The following is a 24,982-nucleotide window of genomic DNA, read 5'->3' as shown; positions in this document are numbered from 1 at the left end:
CGGAATCTGACCCTTTTTCTCGGACACAAAGCTACAACACTACTTGGTATTCTTGGCAAAGAAACTCTGCAATGCTTGACCAGAAAAAGAGCAGTATAATGGAATCCCTGGGCAGGGAAGCGTGCCAACTGCAGCCACATCCATGAGAGGGGCCAATTCCAGTCTCCTGGAAAGATAGAACAGATCCCTGAGGGATTAAAACGGAGAAATTAGTGTAGCTTTACTTCAAGAGAACACAGAGGACTTTAAGGAATTAATTAAAGAAGGGATGCTCACTCCTGATCAGTTCATGATTTCTGCAAAGTATTTGGTGAGCTCAGTGGTACTACCTTGGATTTCTGGATGTTCTCAAACTAAGGGTTCTGCAATACAGAAGGGTGACCAGATCAAACTCAGGCTGGTACAGAGGCAGGTTGATTGCACATGCAAATGCGCTGTGGAAAGGGAATTGCCCACCAAGAGCAGAAACTCTGCTCAACCCCTTTCCTACTGGTACACACAGCATTCCATCGGAAATGACAGACACCAGGCCGGATAATCCATCTATAGGGATACAACAGAGGCAGGAATATCAAATGCGAAGATAAAGCACATATCTCTTTTGTACACTCCGGCCCAGACCTATAGAATTCCACAGAGCAGATATAACTCATGTTTATGATCATGGATAGGATTATCAGATGACTCCATGTCATAAGAGCACACCTTTTCCAACCTTTGCTCTCGTAGATTAATTAATGATTCAATGAAAGTCAACCAAGACTGCATGTCCCAGAATGCACTGATGCTTTAACTTCCCAGAATGGAAATGAGATGTCCCAATGACATGGAGTCATCCGGTAAATATATTCATGAATTGCTTGTCTGTGTTGTGCATTACAAACTTACAATACTACATTTATATTTAGTGAACTTTTATCTCTGCCTCTGTCAGACCCCTTTCCGGGACCAGGGGCAAGTAGTGGTTACAGGGCCTCAACCATTGGGGTACACCCTACTATTACCATAAACTGGCCAAGTACACCCCCTTTTGCAATTGTAATTAAAACAATCAGTGTTAGGGATCTGCAGCCCAGCACCTTCCTCCTCAACCAGCCCCACTAGCTTAGTTATGATTCAAATTACTCAAAAGGAGGTACTTCACGAAAAGGCAACATTATTAGCTAGATTTGAAAGAAAAACGTTTGAGCAGTTGAAGGATACAGGTCAGACAATCAAATGAATCATAAAGAGGGTATGCTGCAAGGGAGGGAATGACACAGGAAGAGCAGGACAAACCATTGAAGAAGAAGCAAGGAAATGAGAATGAGAAAAAAACTAACCAATAGTAAGCAATGGGCAAGCTCTAATCCCTCTGTGCTGTCTGGTAGGTGAGAACTAAAAGGCCTGATCACAATATGGATTCATACAATACCACCCCTCTATGTACTAAACCTGTGACAGGGAGAATAGTCCACTGCCAGTGAAAGAGGGCATTCTTGGTAACAGGGCAAGTCCAGGAGATGCTCTTGTCAGGGACTAGATTAGTGTGACCCAACAACAAAAATCAAGTCAGGATTCCAGATACACCTAGTCTGGCCCTCAAGGCAGAGGGAAACACCTGCACACCATGTAAGGAACATTTCCATCCCAACAGTCTCCTTTTGAACTGGAGGAGGGGGAGTGGCACCGAACAGAGACCCAAAACTCTAAAGAGCTCTCAGCACCATCTCCCATGAACATAAATACTGGAGCACGCAGCGCAAGCACCCTACTGAGAGAGCGCTGCTGCACTCCGACGGGGAAACTGCCGTAAGTATGAAGGTAGCGCAGTCAGCTGAAACTCTGTGCCATCTCAGCAGCAGGTTCTAGCACTTACATCTGATGGCTGTCGCTCCACCGGGCACAGCCCAGGTCTCAAAGGGAGGCCTTGAGTCTGAGCCACACACAGACCACCCTGACTTGCCGAGAGTAGCTTGCCACTTTTTTCAGGGACTAATGCGTGTCATTTAGTAATGTTTTTAAGGTGCCTAGAGCTACTACTTGAATATGAATGTGTACAAAATCTTATATGCCCGTTCATTACATGGCTATTTGGCACCCTTCCTCCCAGATAGATGGCAGCAATTTAGATGCTTTTCTAATACGTTTGAATTGATTTGTCCTCTGTTCATTGCTGTAAGTTTACATCTCAAGTGTGGAAAAATACCAGTTTGATCATACTTCTAATATTTAAATCAGCCTTGTCATAAAGAAAACTGTAATGTCATTAAATTCTGAACATGTGGCTACCATATATGGGGCACTCCGAATCCCAGTCCTTTCTAAAAATAGAGTGAAATGTACCCACGGGGATTTAGTCCCTGCTTGGACCTGACAGGAATACCTTATCTCCTGATAGGACCCTGACACGGCAGGACATTTAAGAGGCTCATAAACAATTAATAGGATTATGACTGGCAGCGGGCTGTCTTCCACGTGAGTGAGTGGCCTAATGTGACTAATGCAGACATCTTTCAAAGATGTAGGACTGTCACAAATTCATTTTGTCTTATTTTGAGCTTGCCATTATGACGCTGTTGACATGACAGCTGAATCTTGGTACCAGACGTGACGTCACCTCCTGTCTGTGGGACCTGCAGTGTGCTTGGTTAACACCTCCCCCCGCCACCCCCCATTCCTGTCCCTACACCAGCAGCCAGGCAGGGAACCAAGAAAATAGCCTTGATGGAAACTCAAGAATCGACTCCTAAAATAAGGGACTGATGATCAGGACAAACAGCAAGAGTGCACAACAAGGCTAGCAAACAACAAGGAATGAAGGGCCAACAGCAGCAACTTATTCCAATCCTCCATCCTCACCCTCTTAGCTGAGGCTCTTCACATAGTCACCTGCTGCCTGGACGAACACGAAACTTTAACTCTAAACCCGGCAGGGCAGAGGACAGAGGACTTTGCCCTCGTCCTACCACTAGCTACCTCATCTTCTTCATAGCGTCAAAGTCCTGAAATAGATGTCTTCTCCTGGCCTGGTAGAAACTCTTTACTATCCAAGCCATTGCTCTCTGAGCAATTTCCTGCATGTTGTTCCTGAAGAAATGTCAAAATCATACCCCTAGCCTTCATGCCATCAGTAGGCCCTTTGTTGTTGTCCTTATTGCCTTATTGTATGGTGGACTCAGCTGGCTCGGGCGCATGCCTCTTCATTTGAAGCAGGTTTATGAGGCAGGACACCATCCGTGTAGTTCATATATTCCCTAATAATCAGGCGATCTTCCTCTGAGCATCCGTCACCCAAAATCCATCATTTTCTCTATAATATATGGTTACTGTGTACAATGGAGGCTTTCAGGAGCCTCTTCCCTCCGAGCTTCTGGCTAGGTCCTCTTCACCCACAGCAAGCACCATTGAAAAGCACACAGCTCGTTTGGATGAGGGACCAAATGGCCAGACTGTATCTCTGAGTGAGTTTTGCGTATAGTGCAGGCACTCACAATCCTCCTAGTGCCAGAGTACGAAGGTCAGTTATGACACTTCTCTTAAGGGGGTATGAGACCTAGTCAAGAACCTTTAGACGCTGCTGCACTTTTCTTTCGGCTGATGCACCATTGTCCACCATTACCCATTCTGTTGGGCTTACCGTGGTGCTCCAACGGAACCTAACCAGTTATCACGTTTCTAGATGTGAGAGCCTTTGTAAGGGGAAGTGGAAGCTCCCCGCTGGTGCCCATGCCATTTAACACTTCCAGTTCCACAGTGAGGCACAAATCACAACTACAGCTCTCTCTCCGCTCAGTACTGAGGGTTGTGTGCTCTCACCTGCACAATCCTCTGGCGTCTGATCATGGGAAGATGGGCACCACCATCTTGACTCCAGTCAATATGGAAACTTAAATAGCTATTTTTATACTCCGTATCTACATAGCATAATAATTTAGTTATTTTATTGGAATATGATGGTATTATTATTGTGCACGCTACTCCACATAGGACATAAAAATACCCTAAGTGGTTCCTGATACAGGAGCATGAACTGGTATTATATAAAAATTAAAGAAGATCCCATAGGTGCAGGCGGAAACAAACTTATGTATTCACTGATCGGGGAGAAAGTGGCATTCAACCCAAGATCAGTAACTCATACGGTGAGTGGAGGAGGGAATCCTAGCAGGGGTCTGAGTTATTTCCTGGCAGACAGATAGTGATGGAGTATCCAGTGAAGAGAGGTTTATTCCAGAGGTTGTAGGAAGAGGCAAATGCTGTCACTGGCGAGAAGAAGGAAGTATAAGTATGATCCTGCTTCAAAGATTTTGCAGGTACCAAGCAATCTGGATTTCATCTTTACATATTTTTTAAAGGAGAGGTAGAACTTTACATTGAGGCCCATTGTCGTTCCTTCCCTTGCTGACATGCCTGCCTTTGACTTTACTCTGCATCTTCTGTGGATGCTCAGAAGGCTCTATTGTACTAGGACACTTTGCTTCCAGTTCTGGTCTTTCCTTTTGAGCAGCAGTGTAGACCGGTATTTGCAGTCAAATCAAATCAATAAAGTCTATAATCCTGAGAATGCTCTCAGAACTGAAACCATGAAGTCTTTGTGGGCCGCAGTCTTCTAGTCAATCAATGATGGTGTCTGTTTATTATTCCAACAGAAGGGGACAATATGACCTTACCACATGGTATTTACACTTCTCCCTGCTCTCTGAATGCCACTGTACTTTTTCATAGCGGTTAGTACCTTTCATTTGTGGCCAGCTGTGAATGCATTATCAATGTAATGATAGTGATCATGGCAAGATCCCTGGAAATACACTGATGTTCATAGCAAAGTACCTGCTTTTCCAGCAGACACCAGGGGCCTACCTAAGCTAGCTGGCCCATCACATCTATAGAGCTGCATTTGAGTTGATGTCCCATATTTTCTGGGTCTAGATCAGAATACTTTTAATTTCTGGTTGGCAGAGGAAACATCTGCGTGATTTAAGCAGACTTTTCCACATAAATGTGCTTTTTTTTATTTTTCAGATCAACTTTATTAAAGTCCTCTTCACGCATCAATGCCTACTTGAAAGTGGTGCCGAAGAACATCATAGTTTCACCAAATGCAGCTGCAGGGCAGGTAAGAATATGCCAGCCTAGAAAAATGTGGAATGTAGGGGTCTCAAATTCACCAATCCTTTGCGAATTCCAAATCCGCCCTAAATTTAGGGCTAAACTTACAGAAAAACATTCAAAACTTTTTTAATAATTGTGTGCTTTGAAATTGTACAGAAATATTATCTTCCCCCACCTTGATTGCCCTTGACAGTTTTCTATATTTGTAATATAGCTAAAATTATTTGACTGAATCGTATCGTGTTTATCTCTCTCCAAGCATTCGGGGAGAAGAGTCTGCTCTGCCATTACCATGTTGTGAGAGGCGATACTCTACACTCCATTGAAGTCTTCTCAGATTTCTGCTTCTGTTATCTATGGAAGTATTGTAAAGCAGTTCTTTTGTTCTCTGAAGTAATTGGGATTTACCCTTCTACTCTCCATTGAAGGATTTGGATATTCATTTCTGTCTACACATTTAACTTTTCTGGGATGTTCGATCATTTGAGATATCTAGAACGTTGTTCTGTGTATCCCATTTAGATATTCTGGGATTTTCAGTTATCTTATCCCTTCAAGAATTCTGTATTTTGTAGTTCATACATCCAAAGCAGGTTTTAGAAATGCTCGTTTTCATAGGTGTCCTGGGATGTGCCACTCACAATAGTGCAGAGGAAAATTCCACATGGAAATTCAGCTCTGAATTACTTGTAGCCATGACCTGAATGAAAATAAGAGTTTACCAAACCATTCATTTTGCATATAGTAGGGTTTGTACTATAGTTGGACCAAAATATAGCCAGAGAGCCTATAGTACATTTTATTCTGTCATATTGAGTTTGTTAGTTGGGCAGTTGATTGTCCCCAGTCCAGGAGTGCCCTTTGAGCTCGATATAGTACATATCTTTATTCCTGTGCCTGTCTAAAAATAAAAAAGTAAAGATTTCTGGTAAAAGCCCATCCTGTTCCAAAGGGACCACAGTGTTCTTGGAAGATTGTTCTTCCTGTTACCTACAATAATGCAATTCACAGTTTCCACTGTAATTTCCAATCATGGCCGTTTCAAAGTTTTGATATCCTGCTGCCTCAAGGTCTCATGGCCTATCCCCCCTCTCAATAATATAACAAAGCCCATACGAATGATAGCAGCACTATTGTAAATACACAGAACATCAAGGGAATCTCGCCTCCATGTAGATCTGGAAAGCGTTATCAATTTTTTTTTTTTATATCTGTAGTGTTTGACTGCCCAACTAATCTAACTGAGGGGTCCAAATGAAATATAAAATACTGTAAGAATGTATGTGACGAAAAAGGGATCACCTCTCGGGAGCAGTACCAAGTGGCTTTGGTCGTGAATCTTGACCACTATCTAGTTTCTCATCATCACTGTTCACTTTTGGGCAAAACCACATGGTATAGTGTAGTGAGAAAGGAAACCGGTGGAGGACAGATGCAATCCTATCTGCCCTGAAGTATTGCCATCCTTTATCTCCACCCCGACTCCGGCACCTTTCTCTACCTAACCTGTGCTGAATGGTTTTGTCACCTTTTACTATATAGCGCCCTTAGCTGCGCTTTTCACTGTTGTATATGAGGTGAACACTAGGTCCTGCTCTAAAGAGATACATTCTCTATAATGATAGAATTGTTGCTGAGATCATTCCCTGTTTAACTTGATTAGCTGTATGGCTGTACACTTTAGTACGCAAAGTATTTGTGGGTAAAAAAGACGCACAAAATTAATTTCTAAATGTCAACATGTTTCTCTGCTTACTCCTTTACAGAGTCATCAGGAACACATAGTTTCAGGACCGGCCCCAAATCTATATACTCACATCTTTCACGTATTGCGATGTAGAGAGAAATACCATGGTTCAGTGTTTAATACCAGGGGGATTCACAGTAGCAATCTGAGGACCTTCCAGATGTATCCATAATATGGTATCATGTGCACAAAGCCTTTCTAGCAGGAAGTCAGAGCATGGTTTCCTTTTTGTGTTGTTACAGTAGTCCTACAAAGATTCACTATTTTCCCAAATATTAGCTCAGAAGCATGGGCTACAGGATCTCACCAACCAGCTACTCTCTCTCTGAGCCAAGCTAAGATGTTCATCCTATGGTTATTTCCTTGATTCTTTGAGAATGTTGGTGATAAGGATATTTCTCTGTCTGGAATCAGGTGCTGGATTTTCTTATTCTTACTGGACTGGTAAAGGTTTTGGGTCCTTTGGCCTGACAGAACACCTTTGTACATCTCCTGGTTTTCTGAATGGAATCAAATGCACTTTCCTTCAGGTTAAACAGATGACAACTTCCAACCACCTTCACATTGATTGTTGATAGTTCTTGCACGTTTTGGAAATTGAGTGGCTCCACGGAGGAGCTGTCCCAGAATGAGACATGAAGTTTTTTTTAGACTTCGATTATATCGAAACAGTTTGCATTCATCGGTTAGCATGGGACTTTTGCTCTTCTTTAGCCCTCAAATGTAACCCTTTAGCTGGACTATGAAGCTCATCTTTCAAGAATCTGATTTTATCTTTGTCAGGAATGTCACAGGGCAGATACAGGGTACTAGACCACAATTGTGACAACTGGGGTCTTTTGCCACTGGTGCTCCTGAATCCACTAACCTTGGAGCCCTTTATTGGGAACCAAGTTAGCCCTTTGTAGCACTCGAGTCTCAGGGCAGCGAGGTATGGTTTGAAGTATGTTGTCTTTGTTCTTACCCTGTGTGGGAAGTGTTTCCATGTCATGCGTGATGCTCACCGAGTTGCAGTTGTCATGTTGTGGGACGCAGCACTTAGCTGTGTGATGGATGAAGAATTGTGAGAAACCGGCGCACAGATTATGGTTTTTAGTAAGATGGAAGATTGGAGCAGCTCGGCAGGTCGCTCAATGTGGTATTGCTGATGATCTAATGGGCAATTGATGGACATGACCCATGGCAGTTTTATCTTATGTGAGTGCAGAAGTGATGAGCAGTATAAGGAAATTACTTTGCAGCCTGTATGAGTTACAATTAAATGCCTGAGCGCTGACTGTTATCGTATTACAATTAGTGTAGGCCAGGAGGTTTTTTTTCTGTATTCTATTTTATTCTATTGTGACTGCATGTTTTTAGTTCTTTCAAGAAGCGGAGGAAGATCCTTTACTTACTATTTGGCCAGACTCTGGAACACAATGCCCTTACACCTCCGGATGGAACCCCACCTTTTGCCCTTCCGAAAACTCCTCCAGACATGGCTTTTTCAACACCCTTGCCTATAACCCAGTACCCTCCTTGACACTGTAAACCCCTCCACTTTTTTGGCAGCTATCACTAGCATGCCTCCGGGTAGCTACGCGCTCCACAAATGCTAAATAATAATAATAATAAATAATAAATGATACTGAGGGGAGCTGCTGTCAGCTAGAGAGGCATCCCTGAGAAAAGCAACAAGCAGCACTTAATAAATCACTGTAGAGTCAGTGCTTTTTCTTTCAAAAGGAAACACATATTTACAGAATGGCAGGTCGACATACCTATGTTGACACCTTCGGAGGGCCTCCGAAACACAGGGGTGGCACAGTGAAGACAGTCCCAGAGGTAATGTATTCACTTAATTGTTACTTGTACCCCCATACACAATACACCCCCGTGTACTCAATATAGTAAAGGCAATCAATAATACACGGGCCTGCTTACTTTGTGAGGTGTCACCAAAACAATCAAAAGAAGAATGATAAGGTCAAAACACAAGACTATCAGTAATAAAGAATTGCAGGATGCTATGATGTTTCAGTTACATTGAGTAAAGATTCGCTGTTAATACTGAGTGAGTACTGAGCAGAGTATGCACATCAGTCTCAGAACCTAGAAAAAAAGGTTGCTGCACCCCTACACCATAAGTCCTTAGGAGGCTTGCAAAATTAGAAAAAGCCTCCCTAGGTCACTCCCTGCTGTGCCTGGAAGACTTCGGGTGACCTCCAAAGCTTTTACTTATGGCATTCAGGGTCATCCGTGGGCTCAGTGTACATCCCAGTTGGTGTCCAAAAGCAATCTTAACACCCTCTGGTACCCCTGCCCTTTCTGCGACACCGCAACAGATATGGGAATGTTTCCAAGGCAGCCTCAAAGTCATATGAGGTACGCACTGTCCCAGACACCTGGTTTCTTCTTTATTTTTTTCTTATTTCTTGTAATAGCGCACAGGAGCGCCCTGGCCGTCCTATGGAGCTCTCGGGTGATGTCTGCATGCCCTAGTCAGCTCCCGCTGACCAGTACAGCTTCTGTGGACCTCTGTGGAGCTGACATCCTCCTCCTCCTACTCACACCCTTTATAGCACTAAGTATCCTGCACTTCCACTCCTGTGCTGAAGAGTGCAAAGCAGGGAGCCTCTTCGGGTAGCTTCTCCAAGGGATCTGGGCATCGTGGGAGCTCATGAAGCTGTAGGGCAGCAGCAGTTCACGTATCCCTTAGCGCTGCTTTTTCCTGGGATAAACTTCACATTTTCTACACCCCCCAATTATATTTCATATATTCTTTTATTTGAGTGTATATTTGCATTTATAATTGTTGGCGCATGCATAGCATATAATATTTCCGTTATTATTTTTTGATAAGGTGCAACAATATTAATTTGTAAATTCTTGTGTGGAAATAAGTAGAAGGCAGAAAGGAAATCTTCAACTTCCTTTGAGGAGGAGTGAGCAGAAACTGTAAATACTTCTTGTGAAGGCCACATGCGGGCGTCTCGGAGCCAGCCTGACCTTATGGGCTCACTGGGACGCCATAGCTACCAAGCACATAGACAACGACCTTCTTCACGTAGAATCACACTTCTATTATTCCAGTAAGATATGCAGAGGCCAACTTGGAAACTTGCCCATTTCACTTTTGGTGCTAAGACAGCTTAGCTAGAGGCATGAATGGAGATATTGGAGGAGACAGGTGGACTCTCTGTTCATGCAAGAGAATTCTGAATATTGTACTGCTCTTATATGGTTGAAATTCTTTTTAATATGCTGCTTTATTAATAATATGTATTGCCACTGTTTTGTTTATTTTTATATTTACAACTATACATATTTTATGACGTAGGAGAGGAAATCGATTTTAATGAAATCATAAAACATTTTAAATACATTCATAAAAGAGGCAATCAATACATCACATAAATAGAATTGCTTTAAAATCTATACCCATAGCAGCACAAGAACGGATATCAAAATAAAGTGCATACAAGCTTTATAAGCAGCAATTCAGATCGCAAAATCAACACTCCTGAACATAGGGTGCACAATTCATGTTCCAAACCATTACAACAATCCGTTCGTTCTTAGGAGAGTCTACAGAAAAGAGGAGAGCAATACATCACCTAATTATACCTGCTTTAAAATCTATGGCAGCACAAGAACAGATTATCAAGATAAAATACATACAATCATTACAAGCAGCAGTACAAATATCAAAAACCAACACTCCCAGACATAATGTGCGTAATACATGTTCAAGAACAGCAATTGGTTCTTACTTAGGAGATCCTAGGGATTCATGCTATACAGAAATCAAAAACCTCCTGAGGTCCATTATGGTTCTAGAAGTTAGAAACCAAAGAAATCCGTAAATTCACGCATGTACACCGCACCTTGGAGCTTAACCAGGACCACTTTAACGACATTTTGGGTTAGAAAGAAAAAGATATGTGAAATAGAGTAGACAATTAGTGAGGCTTAGAAATCAACCTCTCATTGTTTTCTGCAACCTCACTGCCGCTTTTAAGAAGGAGCGCACTCTAAGACTAACATCAGGGTTGCCGAAGAGCTGCAAGTAGAAAAGTGCTTCCCTGTACTTTTGCAACTTTAAATACTTTAAAATAGATTTAAAAAGGTAATAAAAAAAGTACTATAGAAATTACAAAAAACACATAAATGCATCAGAGTTTGATTGGACAGCCTATCGCATGGATAGGCCAGTGCAGTGCTACCAAAGGCACCGCAACCTTTTCAGAAACACAGAAAGCGCTACACCGTTCCGCCTCTAAAACGGAACAGAAGTGACCTTTCCCAGTGTGTCAAACCTAGAGTTAAGTAGAACACAGGATCATCCAAGGCTGATAACCGGCATAATCTCTATTAGAGCTTTTACTAGATTCTACGTGTAGTCTTTGTGCCTGGCTAAGTTCTGAGAAGCAGAGCTTGACCATCTGCTTATCATCCTTCGTTAAGGAGGCGGGTGATTCAAACATGTGGAGGTGACCTAGTTCTTAAAAGGCATTTTGAACATAACTCAACCAGGGGATCTTTATCCCCTTCTCTAGGATGAGACGGTCACGTAAAAAGTTCCTGTTCAAACTAGTCTCCTTATTGGCCCAGGTGGTCACCCACAATAAAAGAGGAGCCAGTTTCACTTGCACTGCACTTGACTCCAGCGAATCCAGAACGCCTCAGCACGACTCATCCTGGACATCCCCCGTCGCAGCCACATCTCCGGACACCTGAGAGACCTGCACTGGCTCCCGGTCAACAAGAGAATCACCTTCCGACTCCTCACCCACGCACACAAAGCCCTACACAACCAAGGCCCAGGATACCTCAACAGCCGCCTCAACTTCTACGCTCCCAAACGCCAGCTTCGATCGACCGGCCACGCCCTCGCCGCCGTCCCCCGCATCCGAAGAGCCACCACAGGGGGACGGTCCTTCTCCTACCTCGCCGCCAAGACATGGAACTCCCTCCCGACCCACCTCCGCCTGACCCAGGACCGCCTCGCCTTCAGGAAGCAACTCAAGACCTGGCTGTTCGAGCAGTAGCGGACCCCCCTCCCCCAGAGCCTTGAGACCCTCTGGGTGAGTAGTGCGCTATATAAATGCTTTGATTGATTGATTGATTGATTGACTGAGATCAATTGTAAACTTAGCTCTGAGTGAGCAACGTAGGGAGAACTGGTTGGAGGGAGCCGTTTAACAAATCAGTTTTTCCTCTAACTGCAGAGGAAAAACATTAGAATACCCCAAACCCCCATTCGATACCGAACAGCTTGAACGCACTGAGATTTGTACATGGTCAACAGAGGTGAGAGGGCCGCTCTTCCTACAGTCTGTGGGAGATTAAATATTGAGCCTGCCGACTTGCTAAGGTTTAGGCAAGAGCTTCTGACCTGCGGTTGCCAAGACCCTGTGGATTTAAAAACAACTCCCAAATAAGGGAAACTATTAACACAACTCAAAGATTGACTGACAACCAAACATTTGAGGGCATTTCTCCTTCCTGGCCCGCATGCCATGATGTGAGACTTTCCAAAATGGGTTACTAAGTCTAATTTGCTCATAAAGGTCACAAAAGACTGTACCAGGTTACTTATATAAACCCAATCCTTTAGCCCAAGTAGCCAATCGCAACAACATAAAACAGATCCTTACTGTGCTCTCTTGACTGGGTCTATTCATGATGAAGAGAGTTTTGGAGCCTCATAACAACAAATAACTGATTGTTGCCCAGACCACACCATCCTCATGTAATGCTTACGTGGCTACTGGGCTACAGTACACCAGATTTCCTGGCTTGCTGGTAAATTGGCATTTAGCTTGTACTTGCAGAGGGCCATAATTGGTATAGAATTACAAACAATTTATAATCCACGATAGATTGATGGCTGAGAGGAGCAGTAGGCACCTGGGACTGCAACTGCCTGCACAGTCTTGGTCCTCCTTGGGAATATTTAGTAGTGCTGGGAGTGGGAGTCACGCTTGCCGCTGCTCATGGCCATGCGGATTTGCGAGCCAGGAGGCACTAAAGGCACCCTGGGCACATTTACACCAAAGGGAGAAGCACAAATGTGTTTTTATGTGATCCTTTTGGGCCACATTTGAAGGGTTTTGCATTTTGTTCCTGTAGGCACACTCTAGCCACTGCGAGTGTTCCTTTAGGCCTCCTAGTACTAACTTTTCTCACATTTCCAGGGAGTGATTTTCACTGCTCTTTCTCTGATGATGAAGAGCTGAAGGCCTGCCTTTTACACCCTCACACCCAGGACTTGTACTGTAAGCTCCTGTGTCATCGAGGCAGATTACCCACGCTGCCTGCACTCCCCAAGCCACACTTCATCCTCCTCGTTAATCATGGTGCACCTGTGTTGCCAGCAGGGGGCAGGTGCCTCCCCTTAGGGAGTCACCCATCTAGAAGACCAGTCTAATCCTCGAGGGTCTCCCAGCAGGTCCCCCCTCTACTGTCTCCCAGAGAGAATGGGGAAACCAGGGTCACTGGCCCTGAAGAGACAGAGTCCACGTCTATACAATTACAGAGTGTCTCTCCGCTCCACACTGAGGTCCATCCACGAGGTGTCCATCTGTCCTTGAGGACCTGCAAAGTCTAGTGCTTCTCAAAGTCTCTCTCATGTGTAGGAATTTTAAATGTGTGTGGGAAGCTACAAAAGGTAAGTACAGTTGACACATCACCACTCCACCCCTGTTCCCTCTCTCCTGCACAAAATCTTGGGACTTCTCCAAATGGCAAACTAAAGTGGTCACTGATCATAGTGCTCTGAGGGGAAATACCCTTTGCCACTCAACAACAACGCAGTGCCTGTACAATGTGAACACTATAACAAACGCGTGGTTATTACACGTTCCTTAAGCACGCAAGTCGTTACAACAACTTGCTTTAGGGAACGTGTTGTTGGAGTGGTGTTGAAATCCCTACTGTTATACAGACTTGAGTTGGAATAATAAATAATACTGTTCAAAAGTCCAGCGCTTCCCTAAGGCAAGTCTTTGTTCTGACTTGCGTGCTAAAGTAACGCAGGGTAATGACGTGTTCGTTGTATTGCCCGCGTTGTAAAAGCATTTGCGGTTCCATCATACAACCTGCTCTGAGAACTCCAAGCTCTGTCACTAACTGCCACTGCCAAACTGGTTTGTTCCCACCAAACTTCAAATGGACTTCCGTCTTAGGACGCATTTGTTCAGCATGCTAGTCGTTTTAACTTCTTGCTTTAGGGGTGCTGGATGTTGAAATAGTTTCATTTACTATTCCAACTCCAGGCTGCTCAACAGTAGGGAAGGTGTTGGACTTTAAATCCAACACCATTCCACCAATGCGCCCACCTAAAAGCAAGTCATTGTTACGACTTACATGCTGTGCAAATGCATGCTAATGCCGTATTCGTTCTATTGCCGGCGCTGTGCTGGCACAGCATGATTCGGCTTCGCCCGAAAGGACATTTCCCACTGCTTTTGTAAGCGATCCATGATTTGCATCCCTGTTACACTGGGAAGCCTACAAGGTAATGCTTTTACATGCTATGCACGATTGACAGCTCTGTTACCATGGGCGGCCCAAAGCCGGTCAGCAGAAAGAGGGTGGCATGGTAACGATGGAGCGTGAAGGATATCATGGGGCGGGTGGCACCGTACACAAAAAACGTTACACACAGGGCAAATATATGCCCAAGTTCAACCAAGCTGCTTTTTTCACACAGATAGGAACCATTTCACCATTTGTGTGAAAATAATCTCAAACTGGCAAGTGTTTGGATTTGCTGGATATATATGTCCATGTGTGCCTGCTTCTCATAAGCCACAACGGATCCATGCATGTCCTTGTGCATGGCAGATGTGAGCGCTTCGCATCTGCTTCTACATCAGTGATACAATTTCAAAATATCTGAACTCTGTGGGAAATTCTCCAAACGTGCAAGTGCTGTGGCAGAGCAAAACCTATGGATCACTTCGGTAGATGTGGAATTTTCTTATTTATTGATCTCCCATATTTTGTTTTGTTGCTGTCGCTCTGTTGTGTAGTAAGGAGTGGGGAGTGTTATAGTGTGTCCTGTGTCCCAGTGAGTTCCCTGCTGAGCCTTGAAATATTGTGATGCATCTTGGAATACACTGAGAGGGAGAAAGTGGGCGGCAGGTCGTAGTTGAAAGAGGCAGCATTAGAAAGGTCCTTGTTCCTAGTGAGGCGTTCATGCAATCAATCTAACTTGGATCGAATAAAGAAGAGCAGCATTTTGCACATTTGGGTCCTGCTTTCTTTTGCACAGGGCCATCTGCCTGATGTAACATTCATCCCCCTTCTCTTCAAATTGATTCCCGGTCTGTAAGATGGGGAGTTATCAGCATTGGGCAGGAAGAGAATGCATACATGGGTGACTACACTTCATTGTCTGTGGTGAGGTTTGATTGGAAACATTGAATGATAAGGCCAGACCTCCACTGCTCCATATGCAGCTGCAGTCCAGGCTTCCTCATGGTGAGCAGCAATATTAATAGTGACATTTGTAAAGCGCGACAGCTACCTCAATCCGAGGTGTCCCGGCACAGCGCGGAAATCCGGTAGGGATCAAGACCAACAGGGGACTATCCCTGGCAAAAGAGCCAGGTCTGCAAGAGAGCAGGATGCTTCCCTCCCTGATCCATCTGATCTGTGACTGCAGGCAGCAGTAGACATGGGATGTAGTGTTTTTCAGCAAAGCTTTAGTTCTGTGTCAGAATTTATGTCGGCCAGGTTAGCCAAGTAGGGCAGTGGGCAGTGTTACTATTTATCCTGTGTGCAGGGCTCCCAAGAACAACGCTAACACTCCATACCAATTAAGGTTGGATTACCGTGGCCACTGAAGACCCTTCCTTTGAAAGTCACCAAGAGCGCAGCACTAATAAGTTATACTACACCTAGAAACAGGAGTCCAGTGTTGCGCAAAATCAAAAACCCCAGAAGAAATCCCGCAGATAGTCAAGCTGGTCTATGGCCAACGTTTCCCACATCCTGAAAATAACTGTATGATTATATCGCATCTTGTTTCCATGGCAACATCATGACGCATCCTTTAAGATGGCCATGTGTGAAACTCCCAATATTTCTAAGTATGTGCAATAAACATTGAGAACAACCTTTGTACTCAGTTCTACATCGACAACTGAATTAGTATACAGTGCATTGTGTTATATATATGGTGCTCTTTAAAAGTGACAACCCCAAGCTAACAACTGAGGTAGCAGCATCACTGACAAGCCGGTTAACAAATAAGATGAGACAGCTTGGGAAGGCACAGATGTAATGTTCTCCCCACTGATGTTAAAAAGACCGCAACAATGTCTTGGTCCCGCTTTGCTGTGATTAAGGTTGTTGTTACCTACAGTGGTGCTATTTGTCACTTTCAGGATTCTGCTCTGTGCGGTTTTCTTTGCTGATTCGTGTTTGAAGTCAGGTATTTGCCAGTGGTGGCCTAGTGTTTGTGATCTGTTTTAGGGGTTGGTTCTGTATGCTGGCACTCAGCACTAAATGTTATACTTTCAGTAGCTCTTGGCTGCTTATACACCTTTAAATGGCCTATAAGACATGTCGCTATTTCAATCAGCTGAGCTAACTCCTGGTGAGGGGGGAGTGGATCCAAAACGTGTAAAAATTTCGACCTACCAATGATAATGTGGAAACCTAGGAACCTTGCGACGGATAGAATCCTGCTGTAGCTGTTAACTTCATTGCTTTATACTTCAAACATCAAGTTTCGGATTACAAACACCAGAGATCATTTACTGCACTGCTGGATCACAATTACAGCCTTAGATATGACCCTGATATTCAGCACAACCTCTAAATTCTACCCGGTTCTCTATTCAAGTGGCATACGTTCCTTCACTCTTATATGGTCTTCCTTGCACCCCAATGTACACCAGTACTATCCTATGAATTGTTTCCATATCCTATGGCTGGAATGTGTGATCATTGGTACAGCTTTCACACTGTGAATGCCTCACTGATGCTGGGGTGATGGGGCCTCCATTCTTCCTCTCCAGGGGTATTTCCAGAGCTCTTAAGTTAGTGGTAAACCTTAGCTTCTGCTAAGTATCTTATCCACTCTGTCGCTCTCCACTTGTTTGGTGCTTCAATCTTCTTATTTGACACCAATTTTCAAACAGGAAATTTGCTAAAATGATCTAAAATCTGAGGCAATAATCGGATTACAAGAGCCAAGTTTACTACACAAATCACATGAAAAACAGTGTTCTCAATACTCAACAACAGGTCGGGACCACAGGCACACACTGATATGGGTTCAGGATGATGCACTAGACTACCCAGGGGAAAAGGGCCATAGACATAAAACACATCAATGGTACTAGTGGGAAGGCACAGATATAGTCCGGGACAGATCCGTGAGACCCAACTAAGATGATGAAAGAGGTATGGATATACTGTGCTTGAAAAGTATGCTCTATACACACACCGACCCAGAAGAAACAAGTAGACAATGATTTTGTTAGTTTGTTATATTATAAAAGTATATCAATGTTTTTCATCCCCCTCTTGAGTTGCTGCTATGCTTAGGCGTGGATGTTTACGTATAATATCGGATGGTGGAAGAGAATAGATATACTACTCAGTAGATATGTTTCCATTTCCATTTTGTCATAAATAATGTACTTTATTATCGTTCATTACAAATATACTTGCTGCTATCCTGTAACTCAGCAAAAATTGAAAATGCAAATAAAGATATTTAAAATAAGCCGGATAAAGTAAGCTACCCATGTACTTCAACACTTTCCTCACCAAATTAGTCCCCTTTTCATCTCCAGTGGCTGCTATTTCATGCAGGGGCTCTCATCTGTATCTAGAATAGTTCTTTATATTGTGATCAAATTAGCTCAAGTTTCAGTGAATTGTTTATAAATTGTTAGAAATGTTTTTGAAACCTGTTGTTTCACTTTACAAGGTTCTTTATAACCACAGGTGGTTTCCTACGGTGCCAGCTTCTGGGGGTACCATCACCACAACCTGTCTGCAATATCACTTTTTCCCAATCTGAAGGGGTTCAGTAAATGTTTCTGAGAAGGCTGTAGTCAATGCTTAAATGACTTTTGTTTCCAGAGTTGAACACATCTCAGTCTGTCCACATTGTTCGAGAAGCATTTTGTTTTCAAGTTTTCAAACTTAGGGGCTGATTCCGATCGGAATGTGCCGTCCGCATTCATTTTCGACCGAGCAATTCCGATGGGCTCGGTCAGAAAGGAATCCGACTCAGATTTCCGGATGGCTGACGACAGGCTCGGAGAGCCCGTCCGCCATCCGGAAATCCATTAGTACTCCCCCAGCTGCCTCTTTATGACCGAGGGAGTACAATAGCAGTTTCTCACTGCCTTTTCGTGCCGGTCTTTCTGGCACGAAAAGGCAGTTGGAAACTGTCTTTGGGGGCCCCCAGTAGGGCCCCCATGGGAGCGAGGCCGCCGAATGACGGCCTGGGGGCACCTATGGCGCCCCTGTGTAGATCCCTGCACCTGGTGGCAGGCACCCTGGGGTGCCTGCCACAGTGTGCAGGGCTGGACTGCACCCCTCCATTGCACAATGCGGGCATGCATTCTGCCCGGAATGCATGCTTCCATTGTGTGGGATACGATTGTGACCGAACAGGGTTCGGTCGCATCGTACTTGCATGGCCGTGGCCGACGACAGTGGGTCGGTGGGTCGGTCGGTCGGTCACGGTTCCTGACCGATGTCGGACGGACAAGGTTATTAATTATGGCAATTGTGTAATAAGTTTTAGGTATGTGTTGTGTTTATAGGTGTAAATTGTGGGAAGGGTGTGAAGTAAATTATTTTTTATTGATGAATTATTAATTATTTGTTAATTAATTTAAATGAATGAAATTATTAATTATTAATTGTAATTGTGTAATTAATTTTAGGTGTGTTGTGGCTATTATAGAGTTAAAGAATTTGTAATCAATGAATGTTTATTATCTTTTTTTAATAATAATATATTTTTAATTTAATATTATTTATGTTAATTATGGAAATACATTTTAATAAAAATGTTGATGTCTTTTTTTATTGGCTTGGTGTTACAGGGTAGGAAATAAAATTAATACATTTAAGTTTATAATTTTGTACCCCTCTGCAATCCAATACCTTTCCTACTGTTACCCTCACTGGAGTGGGAATAATAAGTTATACCCCTCCGCTTTCAAATACTTTTCCTACTGTTGCACTCTTTGAAGTGGGAATCGTAATTTTTACCTTTCTGCTATCCAGCACTTTCCCTACTGTTGCACTGACTGGAGTGGGAATAGTAATTTTTACCCTTCCGCTATCCAGCACTTTCCCTACTGTTGCACTCACTGGAGAGGGAATAGTGATGTCTACCCTTCCGCTATCCAATACTTTCCCTACTGTTGCACCAACTGGAGTGAGAATAGTCATTTTTACTCCTTCGCTATCCAGCACTTTCCCTACTGTTGCGCTCACTGGAGTGGGAATAGTAATTTTTACTCCTTCGCTATCCAGCACTTTCCCTACTATTGCACTAACTGGAGTGAGAATAGTAAATGTACCCCTTCGCTATCCAGCACTTTCCTTACTGTTGCACTCACTGGAGTGGGAATAGTTATTTTTACCCCGCCGCTATCCAATACTTTCCCTACCGTTGCACTCACTGGAGTGGGAATAGTAATTTTCACCCCTCCGCTTTCCAACACTTTCCCTACTGTTGTATTTATTGTGTTGTGAAATGTACGTTTTATTTTTGTTTTAATAGTTTAATATTTTAAATAATTATAGAATATTTTTGTATTTTAAATTATTGATATATGTATATATTTTATTTTTATATAAATTAAAAGTTCAAAAATTAAATAAAGATAATAGGTGATAAATGATTTTAAAGTAAATATATGTATATGTGTAAAACATTATGTTTGTGTGTTTATATTTTTTTAATTACGTTTATTTTTTATATTTAGTTAAAATATATATTGGATTTAATTTTTGTTAAAGATAATAATATTTTATATATTTAATATATATTATTTTACTTTATTTATATTTTTAACATCTATATTTTTAACTTTGATATTTTTGATTCAATATTTTTGTATGTACCTGTTTAAGTATAGGGAGTTTGATATCTTTACTATCGATATTCTGTCAGTGAACCCAAAATTCCAGATTTATTTTATCTTTTCCTTGTCTTGAAAATCTTTCACTGTAAAGCAAGTCAATGGTAAAATTGAATCATCCTGATTTTATGTCTAAATCTTTTTCTGATAAAAAGCACTATGCTGTCCTCGCGGATAATAGGGCGCTTTACATATACAAACACATAACACAAACAAGATGCTCTGTCAGTCCAAAGTTTTTACCATTTACCATTTTGGTACCACATCAGACAATCTGGGAAGAATTCAAGGTTGGAAAATAAAATAAAAATGTACTAGAAAAGTAATAAAAAGTTATTTTAATTCCATGGGCTGAGAATGCTGTAGGCAACTTTGTGAGTTTGTATGTTATGTTGAATTTGTAGTTCTGCTACATGCTTGGGTACCAGAACTTCTGCTCGATATTGTAGGAATCCATAAAGAATTTGTATATGGATCAGTCATTACAAAACATGTAGAGGACGCCTCAAATTAGTGCTACCTTCAGCAGCTGCGTCTAGTCTGTGTACAGCGAGATAGTCATATTTCCATTACATAACTGAAAGTCTTGCCATCATGAGTAAACTAGAGAGTACCCAATAGGAGGTTTTGAGTGTAAGGTGTTGTATGCAAACTAATGGATCTGATCTGGCCTGAGAGAAGGGATTATAAATTGTTTTGGAAAAACACAGGGCCAGAGTACTCCCCACTTGGCTTGTCCCAAGATCTGTTAGGGCTCTGTGCAGCAAACAGAGTTGAAATCCTTGAAACCTGGGAGACCTGAGCACCTCATCAAAGTAATATGAAGTCTGTACTGATCTCTACCGTTGCTTTTTACAGCGAGAATGTTGCACTATGGAAAATTCAAAAGGCTCAAAATGAGTCTGTCCAATTGGGATAAACATGTTATTTAAAAATGGCAACAAGCGAAACATAACTAAAATTATCTTTCAAAAGTGTAAGTCTGCTAGAGTTCCCCTTGGGGTGACTATGGCATAACAAAGAATACCTTTGTACCCCGCAACAAGTTGCCAAAATAAAGGGTGACTTAAGAAAGACTGACATCAAAAAGAAAATGTTATGATTTGTGTGCAGAGCTTTAAGATACGTTAGCTGGAGCAGCTATACAATCTAGACTTGCAAATCACATGGGGGAGATAGTTAACTCACCACCCTGAATTTTTGTTTCTAGGAACCTCCACCTCTTCCTGCCAACGGCAAGACCTCCTGTGGTATCACTCTCCAGGGCATTTCATTGCCCACCAGTTTTCCTGCCAGAGGAGCAACCAAGATGTTCAGGAGCGGCAAACCATCTGCAACCAGAGATTACGGGTCAGCAGATGTTAAGCAGGCGTTGCCCAGTGCCATGGTTGTCACGCCGAAGCTACTGGAGATGGATGTAAACCGTTACCTGTTTGATGAGTGCCGGGTGAGGTAGGTGAATTGATGCCATGTACCAAGAGTAAGCCTTTCACTTGTATGAGAACATTTAGTCCTAAGTAAGAAATGCCACATTCTAGTCAGGCAAGACCATTAACATTTTATTTCTCTTCATTAGCCTCTTCCTTTGTTCAAAAATGTAGAATTCCATCAATGCCCATTGTTATCATCTCATTCGCTTTCAACAAACCCTGTGACATCTCACACAGACCTATGGCTCTATTTACTCATCAAGATATTTTTAGCCACTTTCTTTCCACGCCTGTGCAGGGTATCTGTGTAGCTGGTTCAAGGCAGAAGACATTTTGATTCATACAGAGGACACCACCATTCTCCCTCTACAGGGTCAAAGAAGTGATGCCTCCCTCCCCTGGGTTTAGGCATTAGACCTCTGGTGGCTCAGGAGCTAGGATCACCCAGCAACTCCACCACTAGCTGGCTGCTGCCTACTCCAGAGTGAGGCACGAAGAGAGAGCAAGGAAGCTCATGTGACAAATGATCCCCTTCCGCACTCTTGCACCTCCTATGGAATCCAAACCTGACCAGAATTTCCCAATTGTCTCCATCTAGTCTCCAGGCAGGGTTGCAGAAACCACTGCCCAAATATTGAAATCCGGTGCATTTGTTAGAAACATCTTGGAGATCCTTGGGAGTGGGGACTGTTCTTCAAAGTCTGTATTTGCTAATAATGTCATCCGCCTTTACACACTGCTCCACCTTCTCACAGCGCCTAGAACTCTCCTGTGCCAGTTTTACTGGCACTCATTCCATCTGCTGGGTCCTTGGCGTTGCGTTAGTCTCTCCTGAACGCAGGCCCTAGGCTAGGCTCTCCAGCGGATTTTGAAACCACAAGCCTGACAGATGGAATTTTCTGGTCTTTCTAGAATCTTCTGTCCAACTCATCTTTACTTGCATATTGCCAGAATGCGTGCTACACTGTGAACGCACTCCACCTCGCCCATTAATTTCTCCGAAACCCACGGCTATGAGCGACTGCATGAACCATCAAATTACTTATGCGTTGCAGATTTGAGACCCGTCAGTGCCACTCTGTTAAAAAATGTCATCTTTCTTGCCATGCTGAATAAATAAATCAATTGTGTGTTTATAATAACCGTTCATAAGAGGATAACATATTTTTTCTTCACGTTAACAAATGTCTATTGTAATTATTTTACAGTGTAATCTCACATCCCCTTGAATACTCCAATGGTTTCAAATTGAGGACTTCGGGGGCGGCCCCCTCTTTGAGAAATTTCCTTCCTGTTCGGCGTGTGGCTCCAGTCAACATTAATAACCGAGAGGTGCCGTGACCAGTGGCCAGACATGGTAAGCCTTGATCAGTGGTCGAAGTGCATTGAAAAAAAGTATGGGAACTGTGATGCTGCACGCAAATGGGGGCAGGATGAGTGGCAGTGTACCCTAGAGATGTGTGTGTGCCATCCCTGAACCCCTGTAGAGTCCCTACGCAATGCCTGCTTCGCGCAAGCCAGAATGTCGGCTCCTGCCTCAAGTTAGTAACAGCATCCGTCATATCTGGCATTGATCGATGGCATGTTGTGTTTTGAGATGCTCTCTGGCTGACTCAGGATACCGTACCACAAGAACATTATAGTGCAGGCAGAAGGATGCCACAAAGCAGAATGAATGACCTAATCGATCAATGCTTTATTTTCTCGAATGCTGGGCCCAAGCTGGCATTGCATGTTTGCGTTCCTTCTTGTTTTTAGGTCTCACCTAGCGTTGCTGCGCACATGCGCAGCAACGCTAGGCGAGATTTATTGCTAATGAGGAGTTTTAGAAAAGGGCTCGCCCCTTTTTTCCATTGGCTGGAGTCACCGTCTATGCTAAATGTTGGCCTGCCATTGGAAATAAGCTTTCTGGGGTGCCTCCTTTTGGCTTTTTTGTCCGGCCCATCCGGGCTGGATCACCTGCTTCACGGCTGTTGTGAAGCAGTTATCGCAAGGAGGCGTGTTATGTAAACAAGCCGTGCAATCCAGTCCAGATGGGCTGGAGAAAAAAGGAGACATGGCGCCGCGTGTTTATTTTTGCATCGCGCTTTCACTTTAAAGTGAAAGCGCGATGCAAAAATAAACCGCGGCGGCCTGGCGAACGCTTGTTTTTAACTTTGAAACTGAGCGCGGTGTCGCTTCACGGACACCGTGCTCGGTTTATTTAAATATTTCTTAACTTTAGCACTGAGCGTAGAGCCCGCTTCAAGGACACCGCGCTCAGTGTTAAAGTTAAGAAATCTATAAAGAAACCGAGCGCGGTGTCCGTGAAGCGGTGCCGCGCTCAGTTTTAAACTTAAGCATTTGCAATGCAATCGGACCGATTACTTTGCAAATGCTTGTTTTATGAAGTCACCGTCCCGGATATCGGGCTTTCAGATCTGGGCTCTAAGAAGCAGACACAAAAAGCCATTTTATTGCATCCGAGCTATAAATTAGGTACAAAGTCCCACATTCTCGTAAGGGCATTCCGTAAAAATGGAACTCAGCAACAAAACTATATTGTGTAATAGCACCAGCAGCTCAGAAATTAGATTACAGCTTTAAACCAAAATTAAAAGTCTATAAAATATTGTTTGAATCCAGATTAAAAGCTCATTCTGAAACTTAGTGAGTGGAGAGAGAGACCCGCGGCTTGGTTGCGATACACGGAATATGCCCATTAACCACACGTCTAAGAACCGATCACCTCTGCGTGGGAACCGCCCGCGCCTCCCATCTTCGCACTCCTCCCCTAGCCAGCACATTCCTTGGTGGGAAACTCTTCATCCTATTCAGAGCGTAGCCCTGTGCACATCCATTGTCACGACATTGGAGGCAACTGGAACTCACTGGGGATACGAACATCTGTCACGTTGAGTGGTGTCATTCCTGTTTCATCTCTCTACCACATTTTCAAGCTTTCTCTCCATTACCCTTCTCTCTTCTTGTAACATTAGATCCACCTGCCTTCCCTCTTGCCCATGGGTCCATCTTGCTCGTGCTCTTTCTACTTAACTTCTTTCTCTCTGCACGACTATCTCTCCAGCTCTTTCTCTGTGTTTCTCCCCCTCCCTCTCCTCATTCTTTCTTTCGCCTCTCTCTCTTTCACATCTGTCTCAGTCTCTCTCTTTGTTTTTCTCTTATCTAACCCCCCTCACTCCTGTCCAGTCTCCTTCAGTCTACCGGACTCTCCCGCTCGCATAGACTTTCTATTCCTATTTCTCATTGCTCTCCCTGGTGTGCCTGGGGGCCCTCACCCATCGCTGCCTCGAGCCCCTCTCACATACATCTCTCCCTCCTCGGCTCCCCATCTCCCTGCCGCTGCTGCCTCCTCTCTCTCTGTAGCTTTCCCCTGGATCCCCCAGCCCCTCCCGGCCTCGGCAGATCTTCCTCGGTACGTAAGGCAGCACGCGCATGTGCATGTATGGGGTGGAGATGGCTGGTAGGTGGAGTGTGACAGTTGGGGGCTGAGAGGAGAGGGGGCCGCATCTTAACTTCCTGTTCACCCGAATCCTAAATGTAGTTTTTTAGGGAAGCAATTATGAAGCCCTACAGAGCAGGACCACTGCTTAATCGGG

The 24,982-nt window shown here is 43.6% G+C and overlaps 1 protein-coding gene across 1 annotated transcript in view; it reads left to right on the top strand.

The window, feature by feature from the left end:
• Positions 1-24,982, top strand: part of LOC146860159 (uncharacterized) — a 330,246-nt gene that overhangs the window by 253,820 nt on the left and 51,444 nt on the right. Inside the window, exons 24-26 of the mRNA XM_085646318.1 lie at positions 5,005-5,098; positions 21,164-21,405; positions 22,592-22,740. Coding sequence (XP_085502444.1) covers positions 5,005-5,098; positions 21,164-21,405; positions 22,592-22,724 — 469 coding nt within the window. The 3' untranslated portion in view covers positions 22,725-22,740. The remainder of the gene's footprint in view (positions 1-5,004; positions 5,099-21,163; positions 21,406-22,591; positions 22,741-24,982) is intronic.

This window comes from Triturus cristatus, chromosome 3_1 (genome assembly GCF_964204655.1).
Source record: "Triturus cristatus chromosome 3_1, aTriCri1.1, whole genome shotgun sequence".
Classification (NCBI taxonomy): Eukaryota; Metazoa; Chordata; class Amphibia; order Caudata; family Salamandridae; genus Triturus; species Triturus cristatus.
Note: the sequence above shows the minus strand (reverse complement) of the source record. Positions and strands in the feature narration are given on the sequence as shown.